The sequence below is a fragment of the Salvelinus fontinalis genome, unplaced genomic scaffold, assembly GCF_029448725.1.
Source record: "Salvelinus fontinalis isolate EN_2023a unplaced genomic scaffold, ASM2944872v1 scaffold_0156, whole genome shotgun sequence".
Classification (NCBI taxonomy): domain Eukaryota; kingdom Metazoa; phylum Chordata; class Actinopteri; order Salmoniformes; family Salmonidae; genus Salvelinus; species Salvelinus fontinalis.
The window spans coordinates 185,685-207,079 of NW_026600365.1; the positions used below are offsets into that span (position 1 = coordinate 185,685).

The following is a 21,395-nucleotide window of genomic DNA, read 5'->3' on the forward strand; positions in this document are numbered from 1 at the left end:
CCTTTAAGTGTTCTCTGTGTTAAACGAGTGGTTCGCTATGCAACACAAAACACAGACATAAACTGAGCAATTGAAATACACTTAATTTCTCATTCAAAACAATAAACAGCGCCAACACACTATACTCCTAGTATTAAAAACCACCAAGCGTCTTTTGTAAACTACGATGTCACCAATGAAGTAGTGTTGACTAATCCACTGGGTCGTGATCAGTAGGGCACGTCGTAGCAAAACGTTTTGAAACAGAAAAGGAAAAATAACCTTTCTTATTGGACCAAGTCCAGGTAGTCCCTCCCCAGTTTCAGAGCATCTTCTTCCAATTGGTGCCTGATGAACATTACCCTCTAGATGTGACAGAGTTTGGGGTTTACAGCACCAGGCCTGGTGAAATGAGGTCGGAAAGAGTTACAGCCAAACACCTGGGGCCTCTGGAAAACTGGGCCTCTATTTTCCATGTGATGTAGTAATAAACTAAAGGAGTAGATGGAGAGGTCCCAGTCTGTCTGTCCATCTGTCTGTCTCTTTGTCCGTCTGTCTCTCTCTCTGTCCGTCTGTCTCTCTCTCTGTCTGTCTCTCTGTCTGTCCGTCTGTCTGTCCGTCTGTCTTTCTGTGTGTGTGTGTGTGTATGTGTGTAGTGTGCATGCGTGTGTGTGTGCATGTGTGTGTGTTCTGCTTCCATGTCCATGTCTTTTATCCCTCCTCCTCTTCCTTTCTTTACAGCAACGTCCTGATACTGTCCACTTCCATATCAATATTTGGCTGCACCTAACAAGTTCTGCCTATATGAGACAAGTTCTGCCTATACGAGACAAGTTCTGCCTATACGAGACAAGTTCTGCCTATATGAGACAAGTTCTGCCTATACGAGACAAGTTCTGCCTATATGAGACAAGTTCTGCCTATATGAGACAAGTTCTGCCTATATGAGACAAGTTCTGCCTATATGAGACAAGTTCTGCCATAGAGATGCAGCTGACTGATCCACTGAATGGATGCAAAGGGGAAAGGGGCTAAGAGACTGCAGAATATATCCACATCAATGTATGTCTTAGAAACGTATAACTGGGCTGGCTCCAAATACAGGGAGTCTTTGTCTACGTCCCAAACGGCACCCGGTTAGTGCACTACTTTTGACCTGGTCTCGGTCACATGTAGTACACTATTAGGGAATAGGGGGCCATTTGGGGCAGGTCCTTTTTCTGTTGCCCAAAAATATATACAATGTCTATGGGGGCTGTCGTATAAAGTCAGCAACGTATTGACAGAATACACTCAAGAATAATTTGAAAGGAATCTTTTTCAATTAAAATAAAGTTAAATTAACAGAAATATGGAACCCCGTGCTCAACTTTCCAGCTAGAATATAGATGGGCTCGAATTCTAGAATCTTTAGAATCTAGATTCTAGAGGCTAAAATCTCGACAGAGTGAAACCACAGTTCAGTGAGTGTAACATAAGGGGATTTGTAGCCTCACTCCTCAGCCTGAAATGTGCCCACTCACGTTGACTAATAGCTAGCTTTTTGGTGGCCCAACTGACTAAAAACATTTCAGGAGGGCAGTCACATGAATCTGTGAGGCAGAGGTCCCAGTTGCTTGTCTCGGTGTGAGCTGAAGCGGGAGGAAGTGGAATGGCTCTCCTGGGGAACTACAGTCGTTCCGTGTATTTGAACCAATCCTGAGCTAGCACACCTGATTCAACTTGTCAACTACTTATCAAGCCCATGTTTCCGTGAATCAGGTGAGCTTGTTCAAAGCCTCAACAGAAGTCTCTACCCTGAAGTTTGAGTGATATACAAGTACATTAGTGGGAGTCAGTGTGAGGCCGGTTCAATAGGCCAGACGGCACTCTGCCTTTTATGTGGATAAGGTAATAAGGCACTTTAAACCACGTACATCTCGCACCCTATTCCCTATATAGTGCACTAATTTGACCAGTGCCCTATGGAAGTAGTGCACTACATAGGGAATAGGGTGCCATTTGAGATACAGCCCAGTTTCTTTGAACAGAGAGATCAGTGGTCTGGTTTAAATGCATCAGCAGTACAGCTCAGAAACATTCCTTGTTGCACGTTCCTCTAATGTAAAACTCTGCCTGAGTAGGACATGAAACACTGTGCATGCTGACAGGCACTCGACTGCACATGTATTCTGGATCCTCCTTCTATAGCCAATTCAACTCAATGGAGCTGTTTTGTTATAATCACTCAGAAACAGGATGATGTAATATTTTCATCATTCTGTTTCTCATTCAACTATTCCTGATACAGTGTGTGTGTGTGTGTGTGTGTACATGTGTGTGTGTACGTGTGTGTGTGTGTGTGTGTGTGTGTGTGTGTGTGTGTGTGTGTGTGTGTGTGTGTGTGTGTGTGTGTGTGTGTGTGTGTGTGTGTGTGTGTGTGTGTGTGTGTGTGTGTGTGTATATACCCATGATTATAAGTGTATGTGTGCATGTGCTTGTGTTTGAAGTGTGTCTCACCTGTACTGACAGGGGTGTGAGTTGCAGCGTCGTACTTGGGGTAATGGCCTGTTCTCTGGTTGGCAGAGGCTGTCATTCACCAGAGTCATGCTCTTATTGACCAGCCTCATACAGGACACCACTGTCCTCCTCTCTCCTGGAAACACACACACACATGCACACACGCACAGTTATAATCTGAGGTATACAAACACAAACAAATGACATTGAGAGAGAGTGAAAAAAATAGATAGAGAGAGCGAGAGAGAGCGAGAGGGACAAAGAGAGAGAGAGAGACAAAGAGAGAGAGAGAGAGACAGAGAGAGAGACAGAGAGATGCTGTCTCAAAAAACCTTCAAACTGTTTTACACACACTAAACACATGGAGTTCAAGCCTCTGTCTCAACCGGCATAACCCTCCAGTGAACTACATCATAGCCTGGTCTAATGCGAAGGTAATTACACAATAAAACTCAGTTAATTAACACTAAATCAGAGGACTGAAGTCCTATATTTGGAGCTGAGCTGGCCCCTATCCAAACCACCACTTGCTGGGTAAGGCCCCGACTACTCTGTGTGTGTGTGCGTGCGTGCATGCGTGCGTGCGTGCGTGCGTGTGTGCAGGGCTCGAGATCTGGGCTTTGTTCCAACTTTATGAAAATCCATCCTTTCTCCCTCCCTCTGGTCAGAAGTTGTGCGCTATATAAGGACTAGTGTGTTTGTGTTATATTGTGTTAAGTGTACTACAGTATATAAGGGCTAGTGTGTTTGTGTTATATTGTGTTAAGTGTACTACAGTATATAAGGACTAGTGTGTTTGTGTTATATTGTGTTAAGTGTACTACAGTATATAAGGACTAGTGTGTTTGTGTTATATTGTGTTAAGTGCACTACAGTATATAAGGACTAGTGTGTTTGTGTTATATTGCGTTATGTGCTCATGGCTTTCTACTATATGGCTCAGAAATGACTAAATCTAGCTTCCCACCAGAATATTTATGTCACAGGTTTCATGTTCCTACATCGTCCCAAAATCCTGTGATGGGAAATGTTTTATGAACACTGTGTACAGGCTCCCTGACGGTTATGCCAACCCCGACCCCATCCCTTAGTGTTCTTCTCAGAGCGACAGTGTGTTGGCAGAATTCATTTGGAGGGAAAACGACTCATAATATTTACTCTAATAGCTGAAAGATACTAGAAGAGTAATAATGAATTCTGGTTACCAAGGAAACAGAGATTTGTTCCACACACACAGTGAGACGCGAACTCTCCTATGAGGACTTCATGTTTTCCTCATATTTGAATCTCTCCAAAAGTGGGCAACAAAATCTCAAGTAGAACTCTATGCTAAATAGGTTTACGCACATAATATTTGCCAGGGGTACAGGGTCCCCAGTGACTCAGTTGGTAGTGCATGGTGTTTGCAGGGGTACAGGGTCCCCAGTGGCTCAGTTGGTAGTGCATGGTGTTTGCAGGGGTACAGGGTCCCCAGTGACTCAGTTGATAGTGCATGGTGTTTGCAGGGGTACAGGGTCCCCAGTGACTCAGTTGGTAGTGCATGGTGTTTGCAGGGGTACAGGGTCCCCAGTGACTCAGTTGGTAGTGCATGGTGTTTGCAGGGGTACAGGGTCCCCAGTGACTCAGTTGATAGTGCATGGTGTTTGCAGGGGTATAGCGTCCCCAGTGGCTCAGTTGGTAGTGCATGGTGTTTGCTGGGGAATAGGGTCCCCAGTGACTTAGTTGGTAGTGCATGGTGTTTGCAGGGGAATAGCGTCCCCAGTGACTTAGTTGGTAGTGCATGGTGTTTGCAGGGGAATAGCGTCCCCAGTGACTTAGTTGGTAGTGCATGGTGTTTGCAGGGGAATAGCGTCCCCAGTGACTCAGTTGGTAGTGCATGGTGTTTGCAGGGGTACAGGGTCCCCAGTGGCTCAGTTGTTGTTTGCTACAACAAACTAACTGCTAGCTGGCTACAAAAACTAACCACTAGCTGGCTATAACAAACTAACTTCTAGCTGGCTACAACAAACTAGCCACTAGCTGGCAACAACAAACTCACCACTAGCTGACTACAATAATTTAACAGCAAGCTGGCTACAACAACCTAACTGTTAGCTGGCTACAACAAACTAACCAACAGTTGGCTACAATAAGCCAACCACTAGCTGGATACAATAAGCCAACCCCTAGCTGGATACAATAAGCCAACCACTAGCTGGCTACAATAAGCCAACCACTAGCTGGATACAATAAGCCAACCACTAGCTGGATACAATAAGCCAACCACTAGCTGGATACAATAAGCCAACCACTAGCTGGCTACAATAAGCCAACCACTAGCTGGATACAATAAGCCAACCACTAGCTGGATACAATAAGCCAACCACTAGCTGGCTACAATAAGCCAACCACTAGCTGGATACAATAAGCCAACCACTAGCTGGATACAATAAGCCAACCACTAGCTGGATACAATAAGCTTCACCCTTGATATTGTTAAAGCACTCCAAACGAGTGAACAGACAAACAAACGAAAGTTGTAACCTAAACCAGCACAGACCCTCTCATCAGTCAAGGTTGAAACTCCTATCACAGCTAAATGACATATGTTACCGATGATTCAGACTGAACAACGTATTATAGCTAATCAGTCAGTGGACAGCGATAAAACCGCTGATGTGATGGTGCTGTTTTCACTCTAATTATGACCAGACTTGCTTCGAGAGTTACTTCAGTTCATAAAACTAAATAGTTTTACAAAGTAATCAACCTTTAAAAAATCATGTAATTGATGTAATAGTGTTGAGATGAGTGCAAAAGCACATTGAAGTACAACCTACTGATAATCTATCCAACTAACCCTGCGACACAGCCTCTAACCCCAGCCTCCAAGCCCCATCCCACTACCTCAGTCCCAACAATCTATCCAACTAACCCTCCGACACAGCCTCTAACCCCAGCCTCCAAGCCCCAACCCTCTCTACCTCAGTCCCAACAATCTATCCAACTAACCCTCAGACACAGCCTCTAACCCCAGCCTCCACTCCAACCCTCTCTACCTCAGTCCCAACAATCTGTCCAACTAACCCTCCGACACAGCCTCTAACCCCAGCCTCCAAGCACCAACCCTCTCTACCTCAGTCCCAACAATCTATCCAACTAACCCTCCGACACAGCCTCTAACCCCAGCCTCCAAGCCCCATCCCCCTACCTCAGTCCACACAATCTATCCAACTAACCCTCTGACACAGACTAAATCCCCAGCCTCCAAGCCCCATCCCACTACCTCAGTCCCAACAATCTATCCAACTAACCCTCCGACACAGCCTCTAAGCCCAGCCTCCAAGACCCAACCCACTACCTCAGTCCCAACGGTCTGTCCAACTAACCCTCCGACACAGCCTCTAACCCCAGCCTCCAAGCCCCATCCCCCTACCTCAGTCCCAACAATCTATCCAACTAACCCTCCGACACAGCCTCTAACCCCAGCCTCCAAGCCCCATCCCACTACCTCAGTCCCAACAATCTATCCAACTAACCCTCTGACACAGCCTCTAACCCCAGCCTCCAAGCCCCATCCCACTACCTTAGTCCCAACAATCTATCCAACTAACCCTCCGACACAGCCTCTAACCCCAGCCTCCAAGCCCCATCCCCCTACCTCAGTCCACACAATCTATCCAACTAACCCTCAGACACAGACTAAATCCCCAGCCTCCAAGCCCCATCCCACTACCTCAGTCCCAACAATCTGTCCAACTAACCCTCCGACACAGCCTCTAACCCCAGCCTCCAAGCACCAACCCTCTCTACCTCAGTCCCAACAATCTATCCAACTAACCCTCCGACACAGCCTCTAACCCCAGCCTCCAAGCCCCATCCCCCTACCTCAGTCCACACAATCTATCCAACTAACCCTCAGACACAGACTAAATCCCCAGCCTCCAAGCCCCATCCCACTACCTCAGTCCCAACAATCTATCCAACTAACCCTCCGACACAGCCTCTAAGCCCAGCCTCCAAGACCCAACCCACTACCTCAGTCCCAACGGTCTGTCCAACTAACCCTCCGACACAGCCTCTAACCCCAGCCTCCAAGCCCCATCCCCCTACCTCAGTCCCAACAATCTATCCAACTAACCCTCCGACACAGCCTCTAAGCCCAGCCTCCAAGACCCAACCCACTACCTCAGTCCCAACGGTCTGTCCAACTAACCCTCCGACACAGCCTCTAAGCCCAGCCTCCAAGCCCCATCCCACTACCTCAGTCCCAACAATCTATCCAACTAACCCTCCGACACAGCCTCTAACGCCAGCCTCCAAGCCCCATCCCACTACCTCAGTCCCAACAATCTATCCAACTAACCCTCCGACACAGCCTCTAACCCCAGCCTCCAAGCCCCATCCCACTACCTTAGTCCCAACAATCTATCCAACTAACCCTCCGACACAGCCTCTAACCCCAGCCTCCAAGCCCCATCCCCCTACCTCAGTCCACACAATCTATCCAACTAACCCTCAGACACAGACTAAATCCCCAGCCTCCAAGCCCCATCCCACTACCTCAGTCCCAACAATCTATCCAACTAACCCTCCGACACAGCCTCTAAGCCCAGCCTCCAAGACCCAACCCACTACCTCAGTCCCAACGGTCTGTCCAACTAACCCTCCGACACAGCCTCTAACCCCAGCCTCCAAGCCCCATCCCCTACCTCAGTCCCAACAATCTATCCAACTAACCCTCCGACACAGCCTCTAAGCCCAGCCTCCAAGACCCAACCCACTACCTCAGTCTCAACGGTCTGTCCAACTAACCCTCCGACACAGCCTCTAAGCCCAGCCTCCAAGCCCCATCCCACTACCTCAGTCCCAACAATCTATCCAACTAACCCTCCGACACGGCCTCTAAGCCCAGCCTCCAAGCACAAACCCTCTCTACCTCAGTCCCAATAATCTATCCAACTAACCCTCCGACACAGCCTTTAACCCCAGCCTCCAAGCCCCATCCCACTACCTCAGTCCCAACAATCTATTCAACTAACCCTCCGACACAGCCTCTAAGCCCAGCCTCCAAGCCCCAACCCTCTCTACCTCAGTCCCAACAATCTATCCAACTAACCCTCCGACACAGACTCTAACCCCAGCCTCCAAGCCCCATCCCACTACCTCAGTCCACACAATCTATCCAACTAACCCTCCGGCACAGTCTCTAACCCCAGCCTCCAAGCCCCATCCCCCTACCTCAGTCCACACAATCTATCCAACTAACCCTCCGACACAGCCTCTAACCCCAGCCTCCAAGCCCCATCCCACTATCTCAGTCCCAACAATCTATCCAACTAACCCTCAGACACAGACTATATCCCCAGCCTCCAAGCCCCATCCCACTACCTCAGTCCCAACAATCTATCCAACTAACCCTCCGACACAGCCTCTAAGCCCAGCCTCCAAGCCCCATCCCACTACCTCAGTCCCAACAATCTATCCAACTAACCCTCCGACACAGCCTCTAAGCCCAGCCTCCAAGCCCCAACCCTCTCTACCTCAGTCCCAACAATCTATCCAACTAACCCTCAGACACAGTCTCTAACCCCAGCCTCCAAGCCCCAACCCTCTCTACCTCAGTCCCAACAATCTATCCAACTAACCCTCCGACACAGCCTTTAACCCCAGCCTCCAAGCCCCATCCCACTACCTTAGTCCCAACAATCTATCCAACTAACCCTCAGACAAAGTCTCTAACCCCAGCCTCCAAGCCCCAACCCTCTCTACCTCAGTCCCAACAATCTATCCAACTAACCCTCCGACACAGCCTTGAACCTCAGCCTCCAAGCCCCATCCCACTACCTTAGTCCCAACAATCTATCCAACTAACCCTGCGACACAGCCTCTAACACCAGCCTCCAAGCCCCAACCCTCTCAACCTCAGTCCCAACAATCAATCCAACTAACCCTCCGACACAGCCTCTAAGCCCAGCCTCCAAGCCCCAACCCTCTTTACCTCAGTCCCAACAATCTATCCAACTAACCCTCCGACACAGCCTCTAACCCCAGCCTCCAAGCCCCATCGCACTACCTCAGTCCCAACAATCTATCCAACTAACCCTCAGACACAGCCTCTAACCCCAGCCTCCAAGCACCAACCCTCTCTACCTCAGTCCCAACAATCAATCCAACTAACCCTCTGACACGGCCTCTAAGCCCAGCCTCCAAGCATCAACCCTCTCTACCTCAGTCCCAACAATCAATCCAACTAACCCTCCGACACGGCCTCTAAGCCCAGCCTCCAAGCACCAACCCTCTCTACCTCAGTCCCAACAATCAATCCAACTAACCCTCCGACACGGCCTCTAAGCCCAGCCTCCAAGCATCAACCCTCTCTACCTCAGTCCCAACAATCAATCCAACTAACCCTCCGACACGGCCTCTAAGCCCAGCCTCCAAGCATCAACCCTCTCTACCTCAGTCCCAGCCGAATGGCTCCAGCCTCACCAACCAGGTGTAACCCACTAACCCAACCTCACTAGCCTCAACAGTATATATGTGTGTTCGCTCATGTGAGTGTGTGAGAGCAACAGCCCATCTGCCCTCTCCCCATCCCTCGTTGCCCCAGGCAGCCATCCAGCCAGGCTGTGTTTGATGTTTGTTGTGGAGCCCTGGTCCTGGCGAACCCTCAGCGCTGGGCAACCAGCCCCAGATTAGTGCATCAGCATGGAGCACAGACGTGACGCTCCACAGTCAAGATTAGAGACCCATATCTAACATGCAACCCCACTGGACAGCAGCAGCAGCGGTGGAAGGGAACTGAAGGGGGGTGGGGGGGAACTGGAGGGGGTGGCTGAAAGTCACTATGCATGAACCCAAGGTCAACAGCTATCAAAAACCCTGCCAAGACTCTCCTTGGGATGTGTGTCAGTGTGTGTGAGTCATACCTCCTCCACACTGTACATTGCAGTCTTGCCAGGAGCTGTGTGTCCAAAGGTAGAGGTGCTCTGGTGCTCTCTGCTCCTCACTGACATCATCACGTTCAGTTACGTTCAGAGACACTGTGTACTCATAGTGTATCCCGTAGGTCTGGTCATGGAACAACAGCACCTAGGGGAGACGGAGTTACGTTCAGAGACACTGTGTACTTATAGTGTATCCCGTAGGTCTGGTCATGGAACAACAGCACCTAGGGGAGACGGAGTTACGTTCAGAGACACTGTGTACTCATAATGTATCCCGTAGGTCTGGTCATGGAACAACAGCACCTAGGGGAGACAGAGTTACGTTCAGAGACACTGTGTACTCATAGTGTATCCCGTAGGTCTGGTCATGGAACAACAGCACCTAGGGGAGACGGAGTTACGTTCAGAGACACTGTGTACTCATAGTGTATCCCGTAGGTCTGGTCATGGAACAGCAGCACCTAGGGGAGACGGAGTTACGTTCAGAGACACTGTGTACTCATAGTGTATCCCGTAGGTCTGGTCATGGAACAACAGCACCTAGGGGAGACAGAGATACGTTCAGAGACACTGTGTACTCACAGTGTATCCCGTAGGTCTTGTCATGGAACAACAGCACCTAGGGGAGACAGAGTTACGTTCAGAGACACTGTGAACTCATAGTGTATCCCGTAGGTCTGGTCATGGAACAACAGCACCTAGGGGAGACGGAGTTACGTTCAGAGACACTGTGTACTCATAGTGTATCCCGTAGGTCTGGTCATGGAACAACAGCACCTAGGGGAGACGGAGTTATGTTTAGAAACATTGGCTTGTTATGTTCAGACACAATGTCCCGATAGTGTATACCATAGAGATGGGCTGAGAGACTGGGTCATGCTCAGAGACACAGTGAGTGAGTGAGGAGAGAGACATAATATAAAGACATCATATGACATTTAAAATGTCTTTATTATTTTGGAACTTTTGTGAGTGTAATGATTACTGTAATTTTTTTTCAGTTGCTTTGCCAATGTAAACATGTTTCCCATGCCAATAAAGCCCCTTGAATTGAATTGAGAGAGAGGAAGGAAAGAGACTTGTTTTCTTTAACGAGCCATCCTCATGAACTTAAAAACACCTTATTACCCCCACCCTCCTAAAACGATAGCACCAAACCTTAGCACAACCACAATAACAGTACAATGCACAATCCAGATCCACATTACAGACGTACATTTAACCTGCCCTCTCTAGCAGAACATACAGCCTCCCCCAAGGCCCCACTCATCCTGAAATACTTTGTAAAGGAAGGAGAGAGAGACTCTACAAGGCAGCAATCCCAACTTTTGCTAGGACCCTGAAGGATGTTACCCTCAACCGCAGCCCCAGAACCTCAAACAGAAGCAACAGAGCAACGGACACCCCGCCCAGACCAGCAAGACACCATCCCAGACCTGCAAGACCCCCTCCCAAAGGACCTGCACTGAGAGAACCCACGCCAAGAGGACCTACACCCAGACCACAGCATCACCAGCCACAAACAAAGCCTGGCCACACCCTACAGTATATAGGCCCCCCCAGATCAGACCTATGCCCCCCACACAGCAAGGACCTCAACATGACTGCCACACATATGCCCAGGCCTTGAGCAGAGCAACAGGCCCAACCCCCACGAATACACCTGCCCAAGCCCCATCCCACGACCTAAGAGGTATTATCAGATGCTCAACATGCTCTGCTCACACCTACTGTAACGGTTCGGGCCTAAATCCATTGAAAGCAACACTAGACACTATGGAACACAAAGCTTTCACTATCTCATCCTGGAATATACAAGGTCTAAGGTTATCTGCCTTTGGCCTAATGCGCAGGAACCTAGACTTCATCAAAGAAATTGGAAATACAGACATTGTCATCCTACAAGAAACATGGTATAGAGGAGACAGACCCACTGGTTGCCCTCCAGGTTACAGAGAGCTGGTAGTCCCATCCACCAAACTACCAGGTGTGAAACAGGGAAGAGACTCAGGAGGTATGCTAATTTGGTATAGAGCAGACCTAACCCACTCTATTAAATTAGTCAAAACAGGAACATTTTACATACGGCTATAAATTAATAAGGAAATTATCTCAACACAGAAAAATTTCCTCATGTGTGCTATCTATATCCCCCCAATAGAATCCCCATACTTTAACGATGAAAGTTTCTCCATCCTAGAGGGGGAGATCAACTATTTCCAGGCCCAGGGACATGTACTAGTCTGTGGCGATCTAAATGCCAGAACTGGACAAGAACCTGACACCCTCAGCACATAGGGGGACAAAAACCCACCTGGAGCTGATAGTATTTCCTCCCAAATATGCTCCCCTAGACACAACTATGACAAAACAACCAACACAACGGGTCCAACTCCTGCAGCTCTGTAACACACTGGGTCTGTAATATAGTCATTGGTAGGCTTCGTGGTGACTCCTATGGTAGGTACACCTACAGCTCTGTAACACACTGGGTCTGTAATATAGTCATTGGTAGGCTTCGTGGCGACTCCTATGGTAGGTACACCTACAGCTCTGTAACACACTGGGTCTGTAATATAGTCATTGGTAGGCTTCGTGGCGACTCCTATGGTAGGTACACCTACAGCTCTGTAACACACTGGGTCTGTAATATAGTCATTGGTAGGCTTCGTGGTGACTCCTATGGTAGGTACACCTACAGCTCTGAAACACACTGGGTCTGTAATATAGTCATTGGTAGGCTTCGTGGTGACTCCTATGGTAGGTACACCTACAGCTCATCCCTTGGCAGTAGTAGTGTAGATTACTTTATTACTGACCTCAACACGGAGTCTCTCAAAGCGTTCACAGTCAGCCCACTAACATCCCTATCACATCACAGCAAAATCAGTCTACTTGAACAAAGCAATACTCAATCATGAGGCATCAAAGCCAAAGGAAGATTGAAAGAAAGTAGTGTTGAAACCTCCCAAAAAACAATTAGGCAACAACAAATTCAATCCCTTTTAGACAACTTCCTAGACAAAACATTTCACTGTAATAGTGAAGGTGTAAACTTGGCAGTAGAAAGCCTAAACAGTATATTTGACCTTTCAGCTTCCCTATCAAATCTCAAAATTTCAAGCAGACAACCTAAGAAAATTAACAAAAATAACAAATGGTTGGATGAAGAATGCAAAACCCTAAGAAAGAAATTGAGAAACCTATCTAACCAAAAACATAGAGACCAAGAAAACCTGAGTCTATGCCTTCACTATGGTGAATCACTAAAACAATACAGAAATACACTACGGAAGAAGGAACAGCACATCAGAAATCAGCTTAATTGAAGTAATTGAAGAATCCATAGACTCTAACCACTTCTGGGGAAATTGGAACACACTAACTAAACAAACAACAACACAAAGAGTTATCTATACAAAATGGAGATGTATGGATCAACCACTTCTCTAATCTTTTTGGCTCCATAACAAAGAACAAACAGCAAAACATATACATGATCAATTACAAATCTTAGAATCAGCTATTAAAGACTACCAGAACCCATTGGATTCTCCAATTACATTGAATGAACAACAGGACAATATACAGACAATATACAGACCACAAATTTCAATTGGCTATACTTAAATTCTTTAACATCATCCTCAGCTCTGGCATCTTCCCTAATATTTGGAATAACTACCGTGGGATATGCGTCAACAGCAACCTTGGGAAAATCCTCGGCATTATATTTAACAGCAGACTTGTCACGTTCCTGACCTATTTCTGTTAGTTTGTTATGTGTGTTAGTTGGTCAGGACGTGAGGTTGGGTGGGCATTCTATGTTTTCTGTTTCTGTGTTGGTTTTGGGTTGCCTGGTATGGCTCTTAATTAGAGGCAGGTGTTTGGCGTTCCTCAAATTAAGAGTCATATTTAGGTAGGCGTTGTCACAGTGTTCGTTGTGGGTGATTGTCTTCCGTGTCTGTGTCTGTACACCACGCGGGACTGTTTACGGTTTGTTCGGTTTGTGTAGCCTATGTTCCTATTCGTGCGTTTTTTCTTGTTTTATGTAAGTACGTCGTCTAGGTCTGTCTACACCGTTTGTTGTTTTTGTTAGTTTAGTCAAGTTCGTGTTTTGTTCAATAAATATGTCATTTCACTACGCTGCGCCTTGGTTCCCTCAATACTCCTCCTCTTCAGATGAAGAGGAGGAGGACTGCCGATACAGAATCACCCACCAAAAATCCAGAACCAAGCAGCGGAGTAAACGGAGTAAGGGACAGGAAAAGAAGGAGGAATGGACTTGGGACGATGTATTGGACGGAAAAGGTTGCTACACATGGGAGGAGATCCTGGCTGGTAGGGATCGCCTCCCATGGGAACAGCTGGAGGCACTGAGGAGAGCAGAGGCAACCGGAGAAGGGAACCGGAGTTATGAGGGGACGCGTCTTGCACGGAAGCCCAAAAAGCCCTTGAGTAACACCCAAAAAATTATTGGGGGGGGCTAAGAGGTAGTGGGCCAAGGGCAGGTAGGAGACCTGCGCCCACTTCCCAGGCTTACCGTGGAGAGCGGGAGTACGGGCAGGCGCCGTGTTACGCAGTAGAGCGCACGGTGTCTCCTGTACGAGTGCATAGCCCAGTGCGGGTTATTCCACCTCCCCGCACTGGTAGGGCTAGATTGGGCATTGAGCCAGGTGTCATGAGGCCGGCTCAACGTGTCTGGTCTCCAGTGCGTCTCCTCGGGCCGGCATACATGGCACCTGCCTTACGCATGGTTTCCCCGGTTCGCCTACATAGCCCGGTGCGGGTTATTCCACCTCCCCGCACTGGTCGGGCAACCGGGAGCATTCAACCAGGTAAGGTTGGGCAGGCTCAATGCTCAAGAGAGCCAGTACGCCTGCACGGTCCGGTATTTCCGGTGCCACCTCCCCGCCCCAGCCTAGTACCTACAGCGCCTACACTACGCACTAGGCTACCAGTGCGTCTCCTGAGCCCAGTTCCTCCTCCACGCACTCTCCCTGTAGTGCGTGTATCCAGTTCGGTGCCTCCAGTTCCGGCACCACGCACTAAGCCTCATGTGCGTCTCCAGAGCCCTGTACACACTGTTTCTTCTCCCCCTACTAATCCTGTTGTGCTTGCCCTCAGCCCGGTGTCACCAGTGCCGGTACCACGCACCAGGTATAGAGTGGGCTTTGAGAGTCCAGTGTGCCCTGTCCCTGCTCCCCGCACTAGTATGGAGGTGCGTGTCCTTAGCCCGGTGCCTCCAGTTCCGGCACTACGCACCAGGTCTACAGTGCGCCTTATCCGGCCAGAGCCATCCGTCTCCCCAGCGCCATCTGAGCCATCCGTCTCCCCAGCGCCATCTGAGCCATCCGTCTCCCCAGCGCCATCTGAGCCATCCGTCTCCCCAGCGCCGTCTGAGCCATCCGTCTGCAATGAGCCTGCAAAGCCGCCCGTCTGCCATGAGCCTGCAAAGCCGCCCGTCTGCCATGAGCCTACAGAGCCGTCCGCCAGACAGGAGCCGCTAGAGCCGCCCGCCAGACAGGAGCCGCTAGAGCCGTCCGTCAGACAGGATCTGCCAGAGCCGCCAACCAGACAGGATCTGCCAGAGCCGCCAACCAGACAGGATCTGCCAGAGCCGCCAACCAGACAGGATCTGCCAGAGCCGCCAACCAGACAGGATCTGCCAGAGCCGCCAACCAGACAGGATCTGCCAGAGCCGCCAACCAGACAGGATCTGCCAGAGCCGCCAGACAGACAGGATCTGCCAGAGCCGCCAGCGAGCCATGAGCAGCCAGAGCCGCCAGAGAGCCATGAGCGTCCAGAGCCGTCAGCCTGCCATGAGCGTCGAGAGCCGTCAGCCTGCCATGAGCGTCGAGAGCCGTCAGCCTGCCATGAGCGTCGAGAGCCGTCAGCCTGCCATGAGCGTCAAGAGCCGTCAGCCAGCCATGAGCGTCGAGAGCCGTCAGCCAGCCATGAGCGTCGAGAGCCGTCAGCCAGCCATGAGCGTCGAGAGCCGTCAGCCAGCCATGAGCGTCGAGAGCCGTCAGCCAGCCATGAGCGTCCAGAGCTGTCAGCCTGCCATGAGCGTCGAGAGCCGTCAGCCTGCCATGAGCATCTAGAGCCGTCAGCCAGCCATGAGCGTCGAGAGCCGTCAGCCAGCCATGAGCGTCGAGAGCCGTCAGCCTGCCATGAGCGTCGAGAGCCGCCAGCCAGCCATGAGCGTCGAGAGCCGTCAGCCAGCCATGAGCGTCGAGAGCCGTCAGCCAGCCATGAGCGTCGAGAGCCGTCAGCCAGCCATGAGCGTCGAGAGCCGTCAGCCAGCCATGAGCGTCGATAGCCGTCAGCCAGCCATGAGCGTCGAGAGCCGTCAGCCTGCCATGAGCGTCCAGATTCGTCAGTCAGCCATGAGCTGCCCTTCAGCCAGAAACGGCTATATATACCCAGAACTGCCCCTCAGTCCAGAGCTGTCTCTCTGTCCGGAGCTGCCTTTCAGTCCGGAGTTGCCCCTCTATCATGATCTCCCTCTCTATCTTGATCTACCTCTTTATTCTGATCTATCCCTCTGTCTTGTGCTATCCCTCGGTCTTGATCTATCTCTCTGTCCCGGTGCTGTCCCTGTCATTGATGTTACTAAGGGGATTTTGTGGGGGTAAAATGAGGGTGGACATTTTTAGGAGGAGATGGAGGCTAGGATGGATTATGGTGGGGTGGGGACCTCGCCCGGAGCCTGAGCCACCACCGTGGTCAGATGCCCACCCAGACCCTCCCCTAGACTTTGTGCTGGTGCGCCCGGTGTTCGCACCTTATGGGGGGGGTTATGTCACGTTCCTGACCTATTTCTGTTAGTTTGTTATGTGTGTTAGTTGGTCAGGACGTGAGGTTGGGTGGGCATTCTATGTTTTCTGTTTCTGTGTTGGTTTTGGGTTGCCTGGTATGGCTCTTAATTAGAGGCAGGTGTTTGGCGTTCCTCTAATTAAGAGTCATATTTAGGTAGGAGTTGTCACAGTGTTCGTTGTGGGTGATTGTCTTCCGTGTCTGTGTCTGTACACCACGCGGGACTGTTTACGGTTTGTTCGGTTTGTGTAGCCTATGTTCCTATTCGTGCGTTTTTTCTTGTTTTATGTAAGTACGTCGTCTAGGTCTGTCTACACCGTTTGTTGTTTTTGTTAGTTTAGTCAAGTTCGTGTTTTGTTCAATAAATATGTAATTTCACTACGCTGCGCCTTGGTTCCCTCAATACTCCTCCTCTTCAGATGAAGAGGAGGAGGACTGCCGTTACAAGACTTGTACATTTCATCAGTGAAAACAACGTACTGAGCAAATGTCAAATTGGCTTTATACCAAATTACCCTACGACAGACCACGTATTCACCCTGCACACCCTAATTGACAAACAAACAAAAAACAAACAAAAACAAAGGCAAAGTCTTGTCATGCTTTGTTGATTTCAAAAAAACTTTTGACTCAATTTGGCATGAGGGTCTGCTACAAATTGATGGAAAGCGGTGTTGGGGGAAAAACATGAGACATTATAAAATCCATGCGCACAAACAAAAGTGTGCAGTTAAAATTGGCAAAAAACTCTAACATTTCTTCCCACAGGGCCATGGGGCGAGACAGGGATGTAGCTTGAGCCCCACCCTCTTCAAAAGATATATTAATGAATTGGCGAGGGCACTAGAACAGTCTGCACAACCCGGCCTCACCTTACTAGAATCTGAAGTCAAATGTTTACTGTTTGCTGATGGTCTGGTCCTTCTGTCCCCAACCAAGGAGGGCCTACAGCAGCACCTAGATCTTATGCTCAGATTCTGTCAGACCTGGGCTCTGACAGACCTGGGCCCTGACAGTCAATCTCAGTAAGACAAAAATAACGGCGTTACAAAAAAGGTCTAGTTGCCAGGACCACAAATACAAATTCCATCTAGACACCGTTACCCTAGAGCACACCAACAAACTATACCTACCTTGGTCTAAACATCAGCACCACAGGTAACTTCCACAAAGCTGTGAACGATCTGAGACAAGGCAAGAAGGGCATTCTATACCATCAAAAGGAACATAACATTTCATATACGATCTGGCAAAAAATATTTGAATCCGTTATAGAACCCATTGCCCTTTATGGTTGTGAGGTCTGGGGTTCACTCACCAACCAAGAATTCACAAAATGGGACAAACACCAAATTGAGCCTCTGCAAGCAGAATTCTGCAAAAACATCCTCTGTGTAGGTAAAACACCAAATAATGCATACAGAGAAAAATTAGGCCGATACCCGCTTATTATCAAAATCCAGAAAAGAGCTGTTAAATTCTACAACCACTTACAAGGAAGTGATTCCCAAACATTCCAAAACAAAGCCATTACCTACAGAGAGATTAGCCTAGAGAAGAGTCCCCAAAGCAAGCTGGTCTTAGGGCTCTATTCACAAACAGACCCCACAGAACCCCAGGACAGCAACAGAAACACAATTAGACCCAACCAAATCATGAGAAAACCAAGAGATAATTACTTGATACATTGGAAATAATTAACAAAAAACTGGAATGATATTTTGGCCCTCAACAGAGAATACACAGTGGAAGAATACATGACCATCGTGGCCGACCGAAAATTAAGGAAAGCTTTGACTATGTACAGAATCAGTGAGCATGGCCTAGCAGAGGCCGCCATAGGCAGACCTGGCTCTCAAGAGAAGACAGGCTATGTCCACACTGCCCACAAAAATGAGGTGGAAACTGAGCTGCACTTCCTGACCTCCTGCCCAATGTATGACCATATGAGAGACATACTGTATTTCCCTCAGATCACACAGACCCACAAAGAATTCCAAAACAAATCACATTTGATAAACTCTCATATCTATTGGGTGAAATACCACAGTGTGCCATCGCAGCAGCAAGATTTGTGACCTGTTGCCACAAGAAAAGGGCAACCAGTGAAGAACAAACACCATTGTAAATACAATCCATTTTTGTTTATTTATCTTCCCTTTTGTACTTTATCGATTTGTACATCATTATAACAGTGTACATAGCCATAATATGACATTTGAAATGTGTCTATTCCTTTAAAACTTGTGAGTGTAAAGTTTATTGTTCATTTTTGATTGATTATTTCACTTTTGTTTATTATCTATTTCACTTGCTTTGGCAATGTAAACACATGTTTCCCATGCCAGTAAAGCCCTTAAAATTGAATTGAGAGAGAGAGAGAGAGAGAGAGAAACAGAGAGAAAAACAGAGAGAGAGAGAGAGAAACAGAGAGATGGAGGAGAGAGAATGAGAGAGGGATCATTCATTCATTCTCTATAATCCCTGCCAGCGATGTAAAGATGTATGATCCAGTGGAGGCTGCTGAGGGGAGGTCGGCTCATAATAATGGCTGGAGCGGCGGGAATGGAATGCCATCAAAACATGTGTTTGGTGTATTCGATACCATTCCACCTATTCCGCTCCAGCCAATGACATGAGCCCATCCTCCCCAATTAAGGTGCTACCAACCTCCTGTGGTATGATTCTTAATTTGATCATGAAATGTAAAACTTGTAGTGCATTTAAGGTTTTAAAAGTGCATCTGAAGTTTGAACATTTCCACTTTGATATTTCAGACTTAATTTTCCATTACCAAAAATGTATCAATCCCTACAAATGTTTGTATATAATCCACATAATAACTGACATTTCCTGTTGCTGCAGGAATATTTCCCTACTGTAGCAAACTGGCTCAAATTAAGATACTACATCTGTATCACATGATGCCTCCTGAGGGCCATTTGGGGTGGCAGGTAGCCTAGAGGCTAGAGTGTTGGACCAATAACCCACCTGGTTGCTGGATCAAATCCCCAAACTGACAAGGTAAAAATATGTAATTCTGCCCCTGAACAAGGCAGTTAACCCATTGTTCCCTGGTAGGCTGTCATTGGAAATAAGAATTTGTTCTTAACTGACTTGCTTAGTTAAATAAAGATTACATTTAAACGTCCTCCCTTTGAAGCCCAATTTCCATGCTCTTTATCTCTTCCTCTCTCTCTGTCCCTCTCTGATCTCTGTCATGTGGAGTACACTGAGGAGGGTAAATGCATCAGCTCAACATGCATTTGCATGATAGGGATACACACACACACACACACACACACACACACACACACACACACACACACACACACACACACACACACACACACACACACACACACACACACACACACACACACACACACACACACACACACACACACACACACTCCCCCCAACACACACACACACACACACACACACACACCATCTCTCTCTACATGATAGGTTTACCATGAGATACAGCAGGGTCTTGGTGGGTCCCTTGGCGGACATTTTCTCCCAGAGTCCTCTCCGGACGTAGCGCACTGTAGTGCCGGCCAGCTGGAACTCTCCAGGAAGCTCGATCTTCCAGTCGCTGTTGATGGACCTCTTAGTAGAGTCTTTCATTGCTGGAACAAGCAGGACGTAGAATTAATTTAAGAGGAAGCTCAGGACAACTTGATGTTAGATGGTTCCCTATCACTTGCCCCTATCACTTCCATTGAACGTAAGCATACCACAGTCTCCACCAACATCTCCAGACCTTTATAGCATTGTGTGCTCAAACTGTAAAAGCAGGTTGTCGGGTTCAATTCCCACTCTGACTGTTCCCCTTAAATCATTACCTTTATTCAAACCCATAATTCAAACCATGTCTCTCCACTAAAACATATATATGTTTAATTTAAAGAGGAGAAAACAAACAATGAACATGTAGCAGGCAGGCAAGGTGAACACACACTTCTCTGAAAAGGACTTTTTTTTTATTTTTATTTTTTATAAATTTTATCCCCAATTTTTGTGGTATCCAATCGCTAGTAATTACTATCTTGTCTCATCGCTACAACTCCCGTACGGGCTCGGGAGAGACGAAGGTCGAAAGCCATGCGTCCTCCGAAGCACAACACAACCAAGCCGCACTGCTTCTTTAACACAGCGCGCCTCCAACCCGGAAGCCAGCCGCACCAATGTGTCGGAGGAAACACCGTGCACCTGGCCCCCTTGGCTAGCACGCACTGCGCCCGGCCCGCCACAGGAGTCACTGGAGCGCGATGAGACAAGGATATCCCTACCGGCCAACGCTAGCCCAATTGTGCGTCACCCCACGGACCTCCCGGTCGCGGCCAGCTGCGACAGAGCCTGGGCACCCTAGACCACTGCGCCACCCGGGAGGCCCTCTGAAAAGGACTTTTGATGCCCAAATGGGCTGCTTTCCAAATAGCCGACCCCGGTCAGTGCGGTTTTACTTCTCGCAGTGCCTGAACCACAGGAAAGCAGCACAGCATCAGAGACCCAGTCGGTTCCAACTAAGAGAGTGTCCCTTGATGTGGAGACTGTGGAGGTTGTGAAGTCCAGCAAACAGACTACCTCACCACATGTCCACAGTTATCCCCTGTGGACATGCAATGCTTGACTTAAGGTTATTGGGTAATGCATTAGAAAGAGAACGAGGGTGGAGAGAGAGAGCGAGAAAATAATGAGAGAGAGAATAAAGAGAGAGAGAGCGAGACAGAGAGACTGTTGGGGTGTACTGTAAGACATTCCATAAGAATTGAATGTTTGAGCCAGGTTTTTCCAAATGCATGTTGTTTTAATTAGTCTTTTGGAAGGACGACCAGAGAGAGCTCCAGAAAAATAAAAACCACAGTGAATGGACTCTTTCTAAACACGGTTGTTTTACTGCATGTCTATGAACTTACAGATTTACATGGAACTGAAAATAATTAAAACACTTACTATAAAACTGCCCAGGAACATAATATTAACTATACACAAAACAACAACTTCAGATCTTTCAAAATGTGTTTAACCACATCGTTAAATCAACTTAAATTAAAATGCATTAGAATATTTGCATCACTGTCTCATGGTCATCATCAGAATATTAGCATCACTGTTCCATGGTCATCATTAGAATATTAGCATCACTGTTCCATGGTCATT

At 48.2% G+C, this 21,395-nt stretch overlaps 2 protein-coding genes across 6 annotated transcripts in view; both read right to left on the reverse strand.

Annotated features, from left to right (window-relative positions):
• The window catches only part of LOC129843732 (A disintegrin and metalloproteinase with thrombospondin motifs 17-like), a 34,923-nt gene extending 25,173 nt beyond the window's left edge, over positions 1–9,750 (reverse strand). For all 5 annotated transcript variants that reach the window (XR_008757872.1, XR_008757874.1, XR_008757871.1 and 2 more), the window contains exons 1-2: positions 9,390–9,750; positions 2,479–2,614 (exon numbers count right to left, since the gene is read on the reverse strand). Coding sequence is in view for 1 of the 5 variants with exons in the window: in XM_055912313.1 (XP_055768288.1) it covers positions 2,479–2,588 (110 nt within the window). In the remaining 4 variants the exon portion in view is untranslated. The remainder of the gene's footprint in view (positions 1–2,478; positions 2,615–9,389) is intronic.
• Positions 9,370–21,395, reverse strand: part of LOC129843737 (A disintegrin and metalloproteinase with thrombospondin motifs 17-like) — a 60,769-nt gene continuing 48,743 nt past the window's right edge. Inside the window, exons 7-12 of the mRNA XM_055912319.1 lie at positions 19,704–19,861; positions 10,125–10,184; positions 9,967–10,026; positions 9,809–9,868; positions 9,651–9,710; positions 9,370–9,552 (exon numbers count right to left, since the gene is read on the reverse strand). Of these exons, the coding sequence (XP_055768294.1) occupies positions 9,370–9,552; positions 9,651–9,710; positions 9,809–9,868; positions 9,967–10,026; positions 10,125–10,184; positions 19,704–19,861 (581 nt within the window). The remainder of the gene's footprint in view (positions 9,553–9,650; positions 9,711–9,808; positions 9,869–9,966; positions 10,027–10,124; positions 10,185–19,703; positions 19,862–21,395) is intronic.